The 15,660-nt window shown below is 41.9% G+C and overlaps 1 protein-coding gene across 11 annotated transcripts in view; it reads right to left on the bottom strand.

Moving 5' to 3' along the window:
- Positions 1-15,660, bottom strand: part of LOC311265696 (myelin transcription factor 1-like) — a 42,299-nt gene that overhangs the window by 11,333 nt on the left and 15,306 nt on the right. For 10 of the 11 annotated variants that reach the window (XM_084367622.1, XM_084367626.1, XM_084367621.1 and 7 more), the window contains 7 exons: positions 15,270-15,360; positions 10,512-10,625; positions 10,196-10,413; positions 6,586-6,788; positions 6,255-6,470; positions 6,001-6,149; positions 4,685-4,747 (listed from right to left, as the gene is read on the bottom strand). In XM_084367622.1, the coding sequence (XP_084223748.1) occupies positions 4,685-4,747; positions 6,001-6,149; positions 6,255-6,470; positions 6,586-6,788; positions 10,196-10,413; positions 10,512-10,625; positions 15,270-15,360 (1,054 nt within the window). The remainder of the gene's footprint in view (positions 1-4,684; positions 4,748-6,000; positions 6,150-6,254; positions 6,471-6,585; positions 6,789-10,195; positions 10,414-10,511; positions 10,626-15,269; positions 15,361-15,660) is intronic. The other variant, XM_084367617.1, reaches the window with a different exon arrangement.

Genomic DNA, 15,660 nt, shown 5'->3' with positions numbered 1-15,660 from the left:
TTCGTTTTAATAACAGGTAAGAAATCCTCAACATTTCTCCTGGTCAGGTGGTACATAAAGTGACCAAAGGTGAGTCATGGGTGTACCTGATATTGCTGTGTTAGTGTTGTTCCTTAGACATAATAATAATATTGCTCCAGGAAAATCAATTCGACATACAAAACTGCGTCAATTCCTAACCTGGAGCACGCTGTCATGGCTGAGTGTGCTTTGTACAGGATCGTCACTCAGAAGATCGGGGTTCTTAACACTAACACTTGGTTAGTTTTAGAAAAATAAAAGACTTGGTTAGGTTTAGAAAAATAAAAGACTTGGTTAGGTTTAGAAAAAGAAAGACTTGGTTAGGTTTAGAAAAATAAAACACTTGGGGCCGGATCTACTAAAGGTTTTGCGTGTATTAAAACGTGTGCAAACTCCTTGCACACGCAAGAAAATGTACAAACTGATTTACTAACAGTGCGCAAAAAGGGTTGCGTCTGTCAAAGGTGCAAAATAGCGCATCTGCATTCAGTTAGTACGTTTGCAGCAATGAATATGCAACATGAGGCGTTTACACGCAATTGTGCGTGTTGTGGGTGGAGAAAATGTAAATATATTAATTTAGCACACGCAAAGTGATTTATCAAACCGGAAAGCAATTTTGCTCATAGAAACTGCGTCTATATTTAACACGTCTCAAAGGGAGGTGCAAACGGTTTGTATGCTTAATTGCGCACACATGGCTGCGGTTATTGTTGCAAGAAGGAGACGCCGAAACAATGGAAGGAGACGCTGAGAACGCATTTTTCACCCTCGTGTGAACATTTTTGGGATGAATGAGGAAACTATCATTAGAACATATCGCCTATCCAGCCTTTGCCATTTTGGAGCTGTTGGAGGAACTGGAGCCAGCTACGAGAAGGAGTCACGCAATACCTGCAATAACAAAACTCCTTGCAAGTTTACTATTATCATTATATTTATATTATTATACGCCAATTTTTCTTTTGTTCTTCTTCTGATGTCTTGGTATCTCCTTTTCACTTCATCCACTGTTCGGCTGTTTGTTCCAACAGCATTAACTTTTTCACCGATTTTCTTCCACACGGCGTTCCTTTGCGCGACCGTCAGATTCCTTTGCTGCAGCTCATTGAAATGTTTATTCGCTTCCTCTACCAACACTTCTAATTCCAAAGGGTCGAATTTCACTTTGCGCTTTCGCTCTCTCAAACTCGCCATGCTGAAAACCATGAAACACGCTAAACCCTCATTTAAATAGGCGTGTCTCCAACACGTTTGCACCTGTTGTCATTAACGCAATCACTCTTAGTAAATCGCCCGCAAACCGCGGTTCAACCCCACACGCAAATTTCTAGATTGCCCACGCAGATTAGTACAAGCAATTTGGGATCTTAGTAGATCCGGCCCTTGGTTAGGTTTAAACCACTAAAACACTTAGTTAGGTTTAGGAAAACATCGTTTGGGTTAAAATAGACCCTTTTACAATGTAGAACCTGTCTTTGAAAAGATAACTTCTCCCATGTGCATCTATTTCCAGTCTTTTATCCTGAGTCGCTAAGCTGTGACATTACAAAAAAGTGATTGATCAGTTTCAATGATGGCCCTGGAGCAAAATTAATTAGGATTTTCTAGCTACAACACAAACACAGCAATATTATATAGTGCAACAGTCATGTTCCATGTCCAGATGACATGAGGTGCTCGAGGGGCCGAATGTATAAATGATGTGTATGCAGAAAAAACGTGTATGCCTTTTCCCACACATAAACTGGTATTTATAAAGGAAGAATGTGTAGTGACAATGTGCATACTTCAGACCAGATAGCGGCAGGTAAAACGATGAGGTGGACATGTAATATAAGGGGAGAGACCTTACAGTAAAACATTGTTAATGTTGTTTGCCAGTTTCACTGAATGTGTTGTTATTTTGATTTTTTTGTCTACACAGATTTCAGTAAAATGTCACTTAGAGGTGCATTTATATGCATTTATATAAATTATTTAGGAGTGATGAATTTTATCATTCTTTTTTATCTACATGGCTCCACCATTGCTTCCCTGGTAGCGATCTCTCCATTCCTGAACAGTAAAGCACTTTGTATAGTCTGTTTCAATATGAGATCTATAGATTCATCATTGATTATCCTTCAGAAATTGAATAATGATGAGTGAGTTAATACCACAATGATGATTTACAAGTACACTGAGCGGCACTATAAATATCCTCAGCCATGCATAATGTTCGCATGCATTGACAGCTGTTCTGATGCTGTTGGAGAGCCCCGCTGATGAGACACAGCCAGTTAAACTGCATTGCACTTGTTTTTTTTTCACTTTCCTCAAGTTTCTCTATTCTTTTTTTTTTTTTTTTTGCCAGGGCGGTGCTGTGCAATGACCATTCACTGTGACCATTCTCTGATGTCTGGGAGTGAGGTCATGGGTGTACAGTGTGAACAAGAGGAGGCTGAGCAAACAGCCCTGAGGGGCTCCAGTGTTGAGCACTACAGTAGAGGAGGTGTAAATGCCAATCCGAACTGTCTAGGGTCTGCTTGAGAGGAACTCCGATATCCAGCTGCAGAGTGTTGTACTCAAGCTCAGAGTGTTAAGTTTTCCAATCAGCTTCATGGGTTAGATTCTATTGAATGCTGAGCTGAAGACAACAAACAGCATTATGATGTTGCTATTCTTATTCTCCAGGTGCCTGAACACTGAGTGGGTGAGTTGAGCTGAGTTATACATTCTCACCACACATCCTTCTTTTATAAATACCAGTTCATGTGTGGAAAGAAGTGTACAATATACATCATTTATAAATTGGGCCCCTGGGCACATGTGTCTGAACTACTTGCCATGTTGGAGAAACATTAAGGCAGTGAAGGCACTGATGTTACAGTAGCCCTCTGATTAAATGAAGGAGAAGGTGAACGATCTTCATTTCAGTAAATTATTTTACTTTGACCAATGTCATCTTAACACCTGTATATTAATCTGAAAATATTTGGACTAATTTTAAAGAGAACTATAGGGCTTTTCAAACTGTGCTTAGCCCCAGTTTAAGGGAGCTGTTAGCACCGGGCTAAGAAAGCATTCACACTGGCACATTCCAATGTGGGCTAATCCCGACTTTAGCCTTGGGCTTGCTGGCCCTTCTCCAGAACAGGGTTAGCCCTGACTTTGTGGGGTTATCCCCAGAAAATCAACTGAACCCCTGGCTTAGAGTTGCCAGTTTGTAACAGGGCTAAAGATTAAAGGAGTAGGAAGACAACATTCTACAATGTTAAGCTTAACCTCAAAGCACTTGTGTGCTTAACCCAGGGCTAATAGAAGTGCAGTGTGAATCGTATAGCCCTGGACTTAGTTTAACAGTGGGTGTGTGAGAAGGGGCTAAGGATATGCAGTGTGAAAAGCCCTTATGATGAAGTTCTTCCAACCATAAAAAACAAACTTAAAAGGCAAAGGCTTGTTTGTAGCTGACCTTCATTCCTAGAAAACTAAGTAAGTAGCAATTACACCTACAGAAGTACCACACCTACATTCATTAGAAAGTGGCAATAGTGGTATTCAGTTGGACAGAAATCAATTATACTGGTGAGGACTAGCCTAATCAAGCTGTTATGCTTATCTAATTTTATCCACAGGCTGGAATCAGGTTTGTTGATTGTTTCCAGGAGGTAGGACTTTGAAGGTTTAGTAGACTTTTTCCATTGTTTCCACAAACTAATGTTAAAAATCCAATTTGTAAGATTTCCCAACTCAAAATCAAATACTGATGCTTTTTGTTGGCAGCCGACCCAAGATACAATCCTAAAGTGTCAGTATTTGACGAGTAGGGCGTGAGATAAAAAAAATCTACTTTCTTAAGAAATTGGACCTTTAAAGGAACAGTTCCACCAAAAATGAAAATTCAGTCATTGCCTACTCACCCACATGCAGATGGAAACTTGGGTTAAGTCCACAAAACTTTTCTAGAGCTTCACAGCAAACCAGTGTTGCAGCATTCTCCCAAACAACTGAAGTAGCTGGAGACTTGACTAAAATAAAATATACAATGGCTCCATACAGCTTGTCTGGGCGTAATCTAAGTCTCTGGAAGCCCCAAGATCCGAAATTGATTTGAAAAGACATAACTGACATCATCTTTCAAACTGAAACCATCACTGTAGCTACTAAGCTAAAAGCACCCACCCCATCTGAAAAAGGTGCATGAGCACAACTACACATCAAGGGTGTAAATGATGTCTTTTCAAATCAATTTGTGGTTGGATTACACTGGACAAGCTGCATGGAGCCATTTTGTGTTTCAGTTGTTTTTTTCTGTTTTCAAACAAGTCTCCAGCTACTTCAGTTGTTTAGGAGAATGCTGTAACACTGTTTTGCTGGGAAGTTCCAGAAAAGTTTTGTGGACTACGAAACATTGCACGACTTTCCGTCAGCAACGGGGAGAGGAGATAATGACTCAATTTAAAATTTTTGGTCTTCTTATCTTTGGAGAAGGAGTAATGTGGTAAAATTGACAAATCTCCTTTTCCTTAAATAATTAAAATGATTCCAGTCAGAATCAATGTAAGGAGCAGAGTTCAAAATAATATCATACTTCAACCTCAACAAATGACTGTTTCACACCATAGATTTGTGGAGCAAACATACTTTGCTTATCATGTCCAAGTTAGAGTTCAGGTCTTACCTTCGATGCGATGCGTAGTTGCCAGTAATGTGTCCACTTCCATCACAGCCTGGGGTAGGACATCTGGGGACAAAGACATGCATTCTGAGATCCACTCCAGTCCATTGCCTTAGAAGAGGGTGCAATACTGACATGCTAGCTTTCAGAAGAATCTGAGTTTCTTCATGTTGATTGCTATTCACAAGTTGGAAACTGGCATTAACAAGATGACATGAACACAGCATAATGTTTATAGATAAATACCTCTCATTCTGAGAGGCGGTTATCTGTGTTGGTTGACCCACCTGAACTCTAACCAGTCTTCAGATCATTTGACCAAATGTGTTAGTCCGACTCCATTCAGACTCCCTGCTTAACATTTATATATTCATGTTCCAGACATCACATTTAGCCAAACCATGCAAACCCATTGCTTTATAAAGATAAAATAAGCATTACTCAAGTAACTTAAGTACATCCATCAAACACCCATTTTACATTCATTAAAAACAGGTTCCATTCTTCTAAGATAATCATATTTGCAGTTACATGTATTTTTCCACCTACATTTACATATTCAGTTGAGTTTCACTGAGAGCAATGCTTTCTTTTTCAGGAAGGCCCTAATCACCTTCAGAGAGTTTCACACATTTACACTGTTACTTGGAAGCTGCTGAGTAACAACCATAGTCTGATATGACCACTGAGTAACTCCACTGAAGCCTTAAGCCATTAGGGCCTTGCTCAGGGGCACCTCAGTGGAGGTAATGAGGGTGGTAATATCTGGGCACACCAGATATTTAGGCCACTACTGCCCATGCATTATTATTATTATTATTATTTTCATTTTTCTTCTTTCCTTCCACTATTCTTTATTCCCTTTTCTTTTTTTCTTACATCTTTTCAACCTCTTGTTTGAATTAGGGGTTCCTTCTTACAAACAGAGGAGCTGCAGTAGGAGGAGCTTTTGTGTGGCTCAACAATCTTAGGAGAAGAAGGCCATATAACCTTCTACTGCTGCTGCTGCTGCTGCTGCTGCTGCTCTTCTTCTTCTTCTTCCCATAAGACTAGACACAGATTAGCGCATTGCTGCCTCTCAGTGGTTAAGTAACATAATTGCTTCCTTTGTTGTTACCTGATTGTTTTAAGTTAGTGTGACTAAATTGTTTTCTCAAGCTGCAACTACAACTTCATAAAAACTTGTGTGAAGACTATTGTTGATAAATCACAAAAGTGAATTAATTTATGTAAGTCAGGACAGCTATAGAATTTATAGTGTGGGGGTTAATGAATACAAGCTTCAATTGAAAGAAATGAATGGAATGGAGTTGACTTACACAAGAATCTCTTTTTTGTTGTCTTTGGGCTGAAACTTGACCTTGAAGCTGCTGGTGGTGACCTCACCGGGGTACTTCCTGTCCTCCAGGTTTTCCTGGTCCTCTTCCTCACCATCAGATGAGGTATATGAGGGAGCCATATACTCCACCTGAACAAAGGTAAAACATTGGTAACCTGCACAATGTGGCAAACAAATCCCACAATAAAGTGGCACAGTCTATGACTCTGGCACTATATTGAGTGTGTATAGTACCTCTTCATGGTCTTCCTCTTTGACTCCACTCGGTTTGGTGAAGTCCAATGGCCCCTCCCACTCTGGCTGAGTGTGGCCCTGAGACAAGGTGGCTCCAATGAGTTGAGAGGATGAAGACGAGGAGGATGAAGGCTCTGGAGGCTGCATACCTTCCCTCTTGGTCTTCTTCATGCTGAGATCCAAGGTGCCATTCTCATCCACCTCAATGTCTGACTCCTACAGGGTTCAGATATACAGTCAGTGTAACTGAAGCCACAGAAAACATGAGAAAACTGATGAGCCAGTCTACATGAGTCCCAAAAAGATTCCGTCCGAATGAAAGCCTGTGTACCTTGGTGCAGGGCTCCCTGGGCTTGGTGCTGAGGGTCTCTGGCCTCTCCCAGCAGCGGGTGGACAGGTTGAGGATGGCCGTTGCTGCCATGTGGGCTGCCTCTGCATCTTGGCTATAGTCATAACTACTGGAGGATGAGGCGCTCTTAGAAAAGCCTCCTGACACACTGTGACTGGGGGAGGAGGCCTTAGGGAATGATTTACCTGTGTGGGAGTGGAGCAGAGGGAATTCAGTGGAAAAAGAACGAGAGAAGACTGCTACGTATGTAGCCTAACACTATATGAACACAGCATTAGAGCTAAATGTGGCTAACATAGCTGCTGCTGGTAGTTACAGTAATAGCAGGTTTGTTTTTACTAATTGACTGGTGTTTATGTGTTGTAGCAAAAGACTAGTCATGCATAATTGTGTGTGGCGTGGCTCACAATGCACACACACAGATCATATACAAAAACAGTCATCTCAGAGTGAGGAGATGGTCTGCACCATATTGAGCTAGCCTACGAGCAAATTTCCATCAAGGTTCAAGCTTCTGTATGTGTCACATGCACAGAGTATACAATACTATGTGCACTGAAATGCATTATATTTTGTATACATGTATACTCACTACACTTTATACATAACACATACAAGGCAAATATATACATAAGCACAAACTGTAAACAAATAATAATATAAATAATAAAAGTGTCAGAGTGCATTATATGAATATGAAGGTGCAAACAGTGATATGATGATACAGGATGGTTGCTCTTAGTGAAAAGTAAATAGATGGATAATGTAAAAAGTTTGTTTAGACTTTAAAGTGCAGTGAGTCTTTAGGCTGCAGAGACGTCTTGCTGACACCAGCAGCCTGAACTTATTGTTGTGGGGGTGTGTGGGCTCCTTCATTATTTGTCCTGCTTTGTTCCTGCAGCGCGTGGGGTGGATGTGGTGTGGATGTGGTGCAGGGTGGGTAGCTTTACGGTCCCGAACTGAGCAGCTGCTGTAGCAGTGAAGCTCCCTTACACAGTGCTGTCTATGGCGGCTATGTAAGATGCACTGAGGACTGATGAAGAAATACACATGTGGGCTTGAGACTCGTTAATCAAGCGACTTCTGAGAGTAGCATCCAACCACCTTGATCCTTTCATTTGCCAACTATGTGTCCCTCATGCCCCCCTCCAAATTTGACCCCTTTGATCGTGTCACCTCTGTGCCCCCTTCCTTCCCTTTTGTTTCTTGTTTTTTCATTATGTCCTCTGCCTTTGTTTCTATTTGCATTCTAATTGATCAATGAATCCCTTTTGTTTCCTTTTACCTACTGCTTTACTGTATATATAAATTGTTGCATTTCATTTGCTCTGGGTTAGCTCACAGACACAAACTCACTCTCTGTCAGTCACACTTCCAATAAAGCTCACACCACTACAGCAAACCTCTTAACTGGACTTGAATTTATTTTTTCTACGGGACTAAGCCGTCCATTTGATAAACTGTAGTTTATTTGATGAAGGGAGAAAGACAGACTGAAGATAATGGTCCGTATCTGCCAGACCTCTACTCAAAGCCCCTCCTTGCTCAGTCTGTTCTTTATAAATGAGAATAGAATGCTACTTTTTTAATCTCCATGGGGAAATGAATCATCTGCATTTAACCCTTTCAAACACCCCATACACAAACACACAGCCATGAGGCTGAGGACACACTTAATATTTAACAAGATGTTAAATCTGATCTTGACTTTGACAATCCACTAGTTGCCAGGTTTTTGTGCCATCTCATCAAGGATTTTAACTGACACCTTTTGCTGCTTTGCTTCTTTAACCTCTGAGCTACCTACCGCCAAAGTTGCTTTCTACCAGCCCACCCTAATAAGCAGGATAAAAGCCCTGGTGTGTGCTCCTTTGAATGGTAACCACAGTCATGTACAGAGCCTGGCAGGTAGAGAAAACAGTCACTAATTTGTGTTTATTATTATTATTATTATTATTATTATTATTAATTATTAATTATGAATTCAATTAATAAATCATGGACATAAATATCTAATTTGTGCTCTTAAACTACAGTAATGAATGCATATAAACATCGCATTAAACAAGCATTTGTCATGTTTCGTCTGCCATTAGGTCATGTTTTTGTTTTTTCTTTCTTTTAGTTCTGTTTTCTGTTTTATTTTTGGTGTCTAACTCTCCTCTCACTCCAGATTCCCTTCCTTCCCTTGTGTGTCTCCAGTCCACCCCTCCCTATGTGTGTTTCACCTGTGTCTAATTATTCCCACCTCCCTTGTGTATATAGTCCACATGCTCCCTGTCTTCTGTGCCAGTTCGTCTTCGCCCTTTGTTGCAAGAGTTCCAGCATTCTCCAAGTAATTATTCTTTCTAGAGTTTTTTACCCTGCTTTTTGGACCTGACTTTGCCTCTGCCTGATCCCTTTTGCACTTTTGCTGCGCTGACTGATCTCTTGTATACCAAACTATTCTTCAGTAAAGACTGCCTTTTCTGAGAAACCTAAACTGGTTCGAGTTGTGCTTCTGGGTCCTTATCTTGTGTGACAGATTCTTGTTGGCATTGACATTATAAAATATATTTAAGTTGTAATATATTTATGTTGCTTAATGGGAAGATTCTGAAGAATATCTACATACTGTATTTTCTTACAAAATCAAAATAAACCTGCATAGATCCAAGGAGATATTGTATAATGTCCATGGACATCTAATCAGTCTTCTTCATATGGTTGCTTTACTGTTGTTTTTATGATGACTATGATGCGATCTATCTTTATTGCTTCTAAGAAATGGTTTATTGTCTCTTTTCAAAGGAAATAAAGAAATAACTCCCAGACTTAATCGACTAATCTCTCTGAAATTAGTGTCTTTTTCCCCCTTATTATAAATCACACTTTATTTCAGTGAAAGAAGCTTTTTCAAGCAAATTCTTGCAAAGAAAGTGTAAAATTGAATAAATTTGATGGTAAACATGGTTACAATTGTGTTCCACTTCATGTTTCATGTCGAAGACATGTCAATTTTGGGCTTATGTCTCTGAAATGAGCATCTTTCAGCCCCTGAATGTAAATTAAGCTGTTTTCAGTAAAAGTATCTTTTTCAAGGAAGTTTCCTGCCAATAAATGTGAAAGTTGGATATATATGATGGTAAACATGATTTCAATTGTTTTCCACTGCATATTTTGTGTCAAAGTCATAAATGTCATTTATTAGCTTTTCTCTGTGAGAAGAGCACATTGCTGCACATTATTGTAGGTTAAGCTGCATTTAAGTGAAAGGAGTCAAGTCCATTTAGATTTCCTCTCTCTGAAATCAGCGCCTTGTTGCCCCTTATTATAAAATAATCTAAATTTCAGTGAAAGAAGCTTTTTTTTTAAGCAAGTTTCCTGCTAAGAAACGTGTCAAGTTGGATAAATATGATGGCAAAGATGGTTTCAATTGAGTTCCACTTCATATTTTGTGTCTAAGACAGTAGTGGCTTATATCTCCGATATCTCCCTTCATATAAATTAAGCTGTATTCCAGCGAAAGACGCTTTTTCAAGCAAATTTCTCAATTGGCATGTCAAAATCAATTACAGAGGTAGAGCATGGAGATGAAGTGTGTGGGTCTTACATTTGAAGGCTTTGGGTGACGTTTCAGTGCTGCTGGGTGTCTTTGGAATGAGCATACGCTTTCCAAACACCTGGACATCAAAGCTTGCATAGTCAAAAGACACCTTTGAGTATTTCTCCAGCTCCTTGGCCAGGTTAGCTCGAGGTGTGGTGGTCACCGTGTTGGGCCGGTAGCTGCCATACTGAGGGATCTCCAGCTGTTTCACAAAACACATGGGCCTAGGGGACAAGCCATTAGTTATGCATTATCCCTATAGTGGTGTGTATGCATTCAAAAGCTGAACTGGAAAACAAAACACTTAGCTTGCATGTCTCACCTGAGCACCCTGTCAGAGTTGGAAGAGGGTTCACTGGCTGAAGCTTGTAAATGAACCTGCTTGTCCTGACTTTTATTCAGCTTAGCTGCAGCTGCAATGGGGCAGCCGGACAGACTGACAGGGGAGACAGATCCAAACGTTTGCATGTAATGGAACACAACTCTCATGAGTAGGTCATAATTAAAGGAACAGTTCAGCCAAAAATGAAAATTCAGTCCTTATCAGCTCCCCCCATGCCAACGAAAAGTCGGGTTAAGTTTCTTAATCCACAAAACATTTCTGGAGCTTCACAGTGTTGCAGCATTCTCCTAAACAACTAGAGAAGAAGCAGGGCTTTGGTTTGAAATGTTAAAAACACCTGAAAAAACAACATAAAATGGCTCCATACAGCTCGTTCGGTGTAATCCAAGTCTCCAGAAGCCCCAAGATCCCAAATTGATTTGATAAGACGTTATTTACACCTTACAAAAGCTAGTAGATGGGGTGCAAGCTAACACTTATAGCTCGGCAGCTACAGTGAAGATTTCAGCTTAAATAAGGGATCAAATAATGTTTTTTTCAGATCCTGCAGCTCATCTGATGAGCTGTATGAAACCATTTTATATATTTTTTTATGGTTTCTGCTTGTTTTTTTACATTTTCAAACAAGTCTCCAGCTACTTCAGTTGTTTAGGAGAATGCTACAACGCTGTTTTGCTGTGAAGCTCCAGAAATGTTTTGTGGACTACAAAACTTCACCTGACTTTCCATCAACATGGAGGGAGGAGATGATGACTGAATTCACATTTTTGGCAGAAATGATCCTTTAATATGCAGATAAGAAGGTTTAATTGTTGATATGCCTTCTAAAGACAGATTAAGTTAGTGTAAGTAATATTAGATGACATTGATTCAGTTTGGGGTTTCACTGTGTATGTGCAAATATTCTGTCTTAAATATGGATAATTTCTACGCTAACTATTCCAGAACTTGACTCCAAAAAAAGAACTCCAAAACTGAATTTAGACCATTATTGAAAAATTAAAAGCTGCCCAACCACAGACTATGTAAGATAAGCTGTGGTCACATGGACAGTATTTCTTGAATCTGATTGTAATCATTCTGATTAGAGATTCCAACTAAACAGTTTACATGGATGCTAAATAAAGAGATGAAATAGATGTGTTTACATGTCCCAAATATTTTAATCAGAATACAACTATCTTGGCATGTGCAAAGTTTTTCCGCTCACTGTGAAGCAAATCTGTTTCGAAATATAACAGAAGAAGAAAACTTTTTTTCCAAAATAAATTTCGTTCACACTTTGTTCAACTCATTGTTTGTTGTTGTATTGGCCACAGACCAGTTCTGTTGTACTACCACCATGTTTCTGTCCCTCTGGAAGCAGCACCACCTAATGTTACACCCACATGAGACCAACATGCAGAAAGAATATAAGTATCCCAAACAGAGAGAAACATTCAGATTAAGCATTCACTGTAACAGTTCAGCCGTGGCAGTCAGGGTTTTTGTTGTTATGTTTTTTCCCCTGTCTGTTTTTCCCCTCTCCTTTCTCCCTTGCCCGCTCCTTCCTAGTGTGTGTGTCTGTGTCCGTGGGTGTGACTGCTGCAGCAGAGAGACACATCTGCTTGTCGTCAGCTCATCAACTCCAGCTATACTACTCTAGTGCCAGATCGTTCCATCCCATATGAACCCTCAGCGTCTCTCCGCTCAGCCTGCAGCTCCACCTGCTCACCTGTGTTTTCACCTCATTGCTTCCAGACCACTCAACCTGCCTACCAGCCCTCCTCTCTTTCAACGTCCCAGTTTGTTTTTGTTGATAAATACCTTTGAACTGTTCTACTGCCTCCAGCCTCTGCATTCTGGGTCCAACAAATCCCCGACCTTAACAAAACAATCTGGTCACATGGACCCAGCAGAGACCAAACACCTGCGCCATTCCCTCTCCTCTCAAGGAGCCATGGTAGGACAACATGAGCAGACCCTCTTGGACGTGCTACATGGACGTGCTTCACATCCAGTGTTTCGTAGCTCGGAGGCTGCATGGACCAAGTGGTGACCCAGCTATCTATCATCTCACCTGATGCTAACACCTTAGCACCACCTCTCTGCTCCCCTCACTCTCCTTCTGTATAGTAATCATAGAGAGACTATTCATTTTTTTGTTATCCCTTCACCTCACTCCCCAGTCATCTTAGGTCTTCCGTAGCTTAGAAATTCACTATCCCCATATCGATTGGTCTGCCGCCAGAATTGAGCTAGAGTGTATATTGTAATTTCTTTTGCCTTCACTCTGCTGCCCCCTCCTGAATCCACTCTACTCCTGCCACCCCTGAACACATTGACCTTTCCTCAGTTCCCTCAGAATATCATGACCATAGCGACATATTTAGCAAGGACTGTGCTCTTTCGCTACCTCTACACAGACTGTATGACTGTTCAATCAGCATACTTCCTGGTGCCACTCTTCCTACGAGCCGTCTCTACAACCTTACCCGCCCTGAATGAGACACCATGGAGTCCTACATCAACGACTCAGTGACTACTGGACTCATTTGCCCCTCAACCTCGCCAGTAGGGGCAGGATTCTTCTTTGTGGCAAAGAAGGACTGATCTATATGGTCATGTGTTGACTACAGAGGTCTTAATGACATAACAGTAAAGAACAAATACCCTCTCCCTCTCATCGACTCAGCGTTTTGGACCCCTTCACCAGGCCACCGTCTTCTCCAAGCGTGACCTACACAATGCATATCATCTGGTGCACATACGAGAAGGAGATGAATGGAAGACAGCTTTTAACACTCCTCTTGGCCATTTTGAGTACCAAGTCATGCCCTTTGGTCTCACCAACACCCCTGCAGTCTTCCAGGCCTTGGTCAACGATGTTCTTAGTGACATGCTGAACCGGTTTGTGTTCATCTATTTGGATGATATGCTCATCTTCTCCCGGATTCAGGAGGAGCACGTTCAGCGTGTCTGTTTGCTACGGACAAAACAAGCTTTACTTGAAGGCATAGAAATGTCACTTCCAATCTCCATCCGTGGATTCCCTGGGCTTTGTCATCGAATGAGGGCAGGTGAAGACGGATCCCACCAAAGTGCAGGCAGTGACTTGTTGGCGGCTCCTGAGAACTGTAAGCAACTCCATCTTTTCCTTGGTTTTGCCAACTTCTATCGACGTTTCATCTGCAACTACATCCGTTTGGCAGCCCCAATGACTCAGCTCACCTCCACCAAGCTCCACTTTCACAGGTCCTCTGGAGCTGAAGAAGCCTTCATCCATCTGAAGAAGCTGTTCTCCTCTACTCTGATCCTCTCTCACCCTGACCCCAGTCTACAATTCATGGTGGAGATAGACGCATCTGACACCAGAGTGGGAGCCGTCCTGTCACAGTGATCACCAGCACACCAAAAACTTAATCCCTGCGCTTTCTTCTCCCGTCACCTCTCTTCAGCCGAAAGAGCTCCGATGTTGGCAACGCCCTCCAAGAATGGAGACATTGGCTGGAGGGAGCTGCCCATTCTTTCCTCGTGTGGACTGACCATTAAAACCTTGCCTATCTGCTTTCTGCCAACCGGCTGAACCAAGCTCGCTGGGCTTTGTTGCTGGGCCGCTTTAACTACAACCTCACCTACCACCCCAGTTCTAAGAACACTAAGCCCAATGCCCTCTCTCGTCAGTTCACCTTCTCCCAAGAAGAAACCTCTGAAGAGCCCTCTGTCTCCCCCAAATGTGTGGTTACAGCAGCCAGGTCGGAGATTAAGCGCCCAATCGAGGTGGCGCAGTGCTGTCAACCTCCCCCAAGTAACTGTCCACCTAACTGCATGTTTATCCTGGATTCAGCCAAATCTCCAGTGCTCCAGTGGGGGCACACCTCAAAGGTGGCCTGTCATCCAGGTTTCCAAAGAACCCTCTTCCTCATCCGACAATGGTTTTGGTGGCCAACTGTCTGACACAAAGGAGTTTGTCTCAGCCTGCTAGTCTGTGCCTGCAGCAAATTACCAACTGTAGACCAACGGGCAGACGGAGCAGGCAAACCAGGACGTGGAGTCGGTGCTGTGCTGTATTACTGCCAGACACCTTGTCTCCTGGTCTACTCATCTTCCCTGGATTGAGTATGCTCATAACTCCCTGGTCAGCTCTGACACAGGTATGTCACCATTCATGGTCACTAATGGTCTCCAGCCACCCTTGTTTCCTGAGCAGGAGACTGAAGTTGCGCTGCTGTCAGTCCAGGAACACCTGCAGTGTTTTCGGGCTTGGCAGACTGCCCGGTCCTCCCTACTCTATTCAGCTTCTTAGAACCAACAACTGGCCCAACTACCAACCAGGACAAAAGGTGTGGCTGTCCTCTTGGGATCTCCCCCTCCAGACCGACTCCCGTAAGTTGGCACCTAGATACATTGGACCTTTTGAGATTGACAAGATTGTTAACCCTGCTGTGCTCTGGCTCAAGCTCCCTCTGCACTTAGGGTGCACCTCGTTCATGTGTTGCTTCTGAAGCCTGTTTCTCCCAGCTCGTTTCTCCCAGACTATTGAGGCCACCTCTTACTGTGAATGAATTATTCAGATTGTGCCGGATCAGATCAGTCTCTTCCAATTGATACAGTTCTTCCAATTGAGACAGTTACATGAGACATTTTTTGCCCAACTGGCCAATTATTCTGATTATGAGTGAAATATTAGGGTCCATGCTTACACAGCCATTGAGTTCTGTGTGTGTGTGTGTGTGTGTCCTTGGGTGTGTCATTAACCTGCGGTGTGTGTTGCGGTTACTGTTGACATGGCCCTGGCCTGTGCAGCCAGGAGTCGGACACTTCAAGACGTTCTCATGCATAGCCAGGACTACAGACACAGCAGACACAAACTCGGGTCAGTCTTTTTAGTTTGCTGCAGATGGTTTTACATCACTAGCAGTAGTAAGAAGAGTATATACAGTATGAAACACACAGTACTTGAAAGAGCAATTGTGATAACACATCAAGTAGTATTAGTAGAACAGAAGGAAGTAGTAGTGGTAGTACTAGTAATAGGAGTAGTAATAACAACAGCAATACTAACAAAATATAACTAGACCTTCACTGCCAAAGCTCCCAAGTAGTTGAATATGGAAATAAAAATTGTGTATATAAGGAGTGTAAAGGC

Source organism: Pagrus pagrus, assembly GCF_965226575.1.
Source record: "Pagrus pagrus genome assembly, chromosome: 11".
Taxonomy (NCBI): domain Eukaryota; kingdom Metazoa; phylum Chordata; class Actinopteri; order Spariformes; family Sparidae; genus Pagrus; species Pagrus pagrus.
This window is presented reverse-complemented; position numbering and strand designations above follow the sequence as displayed.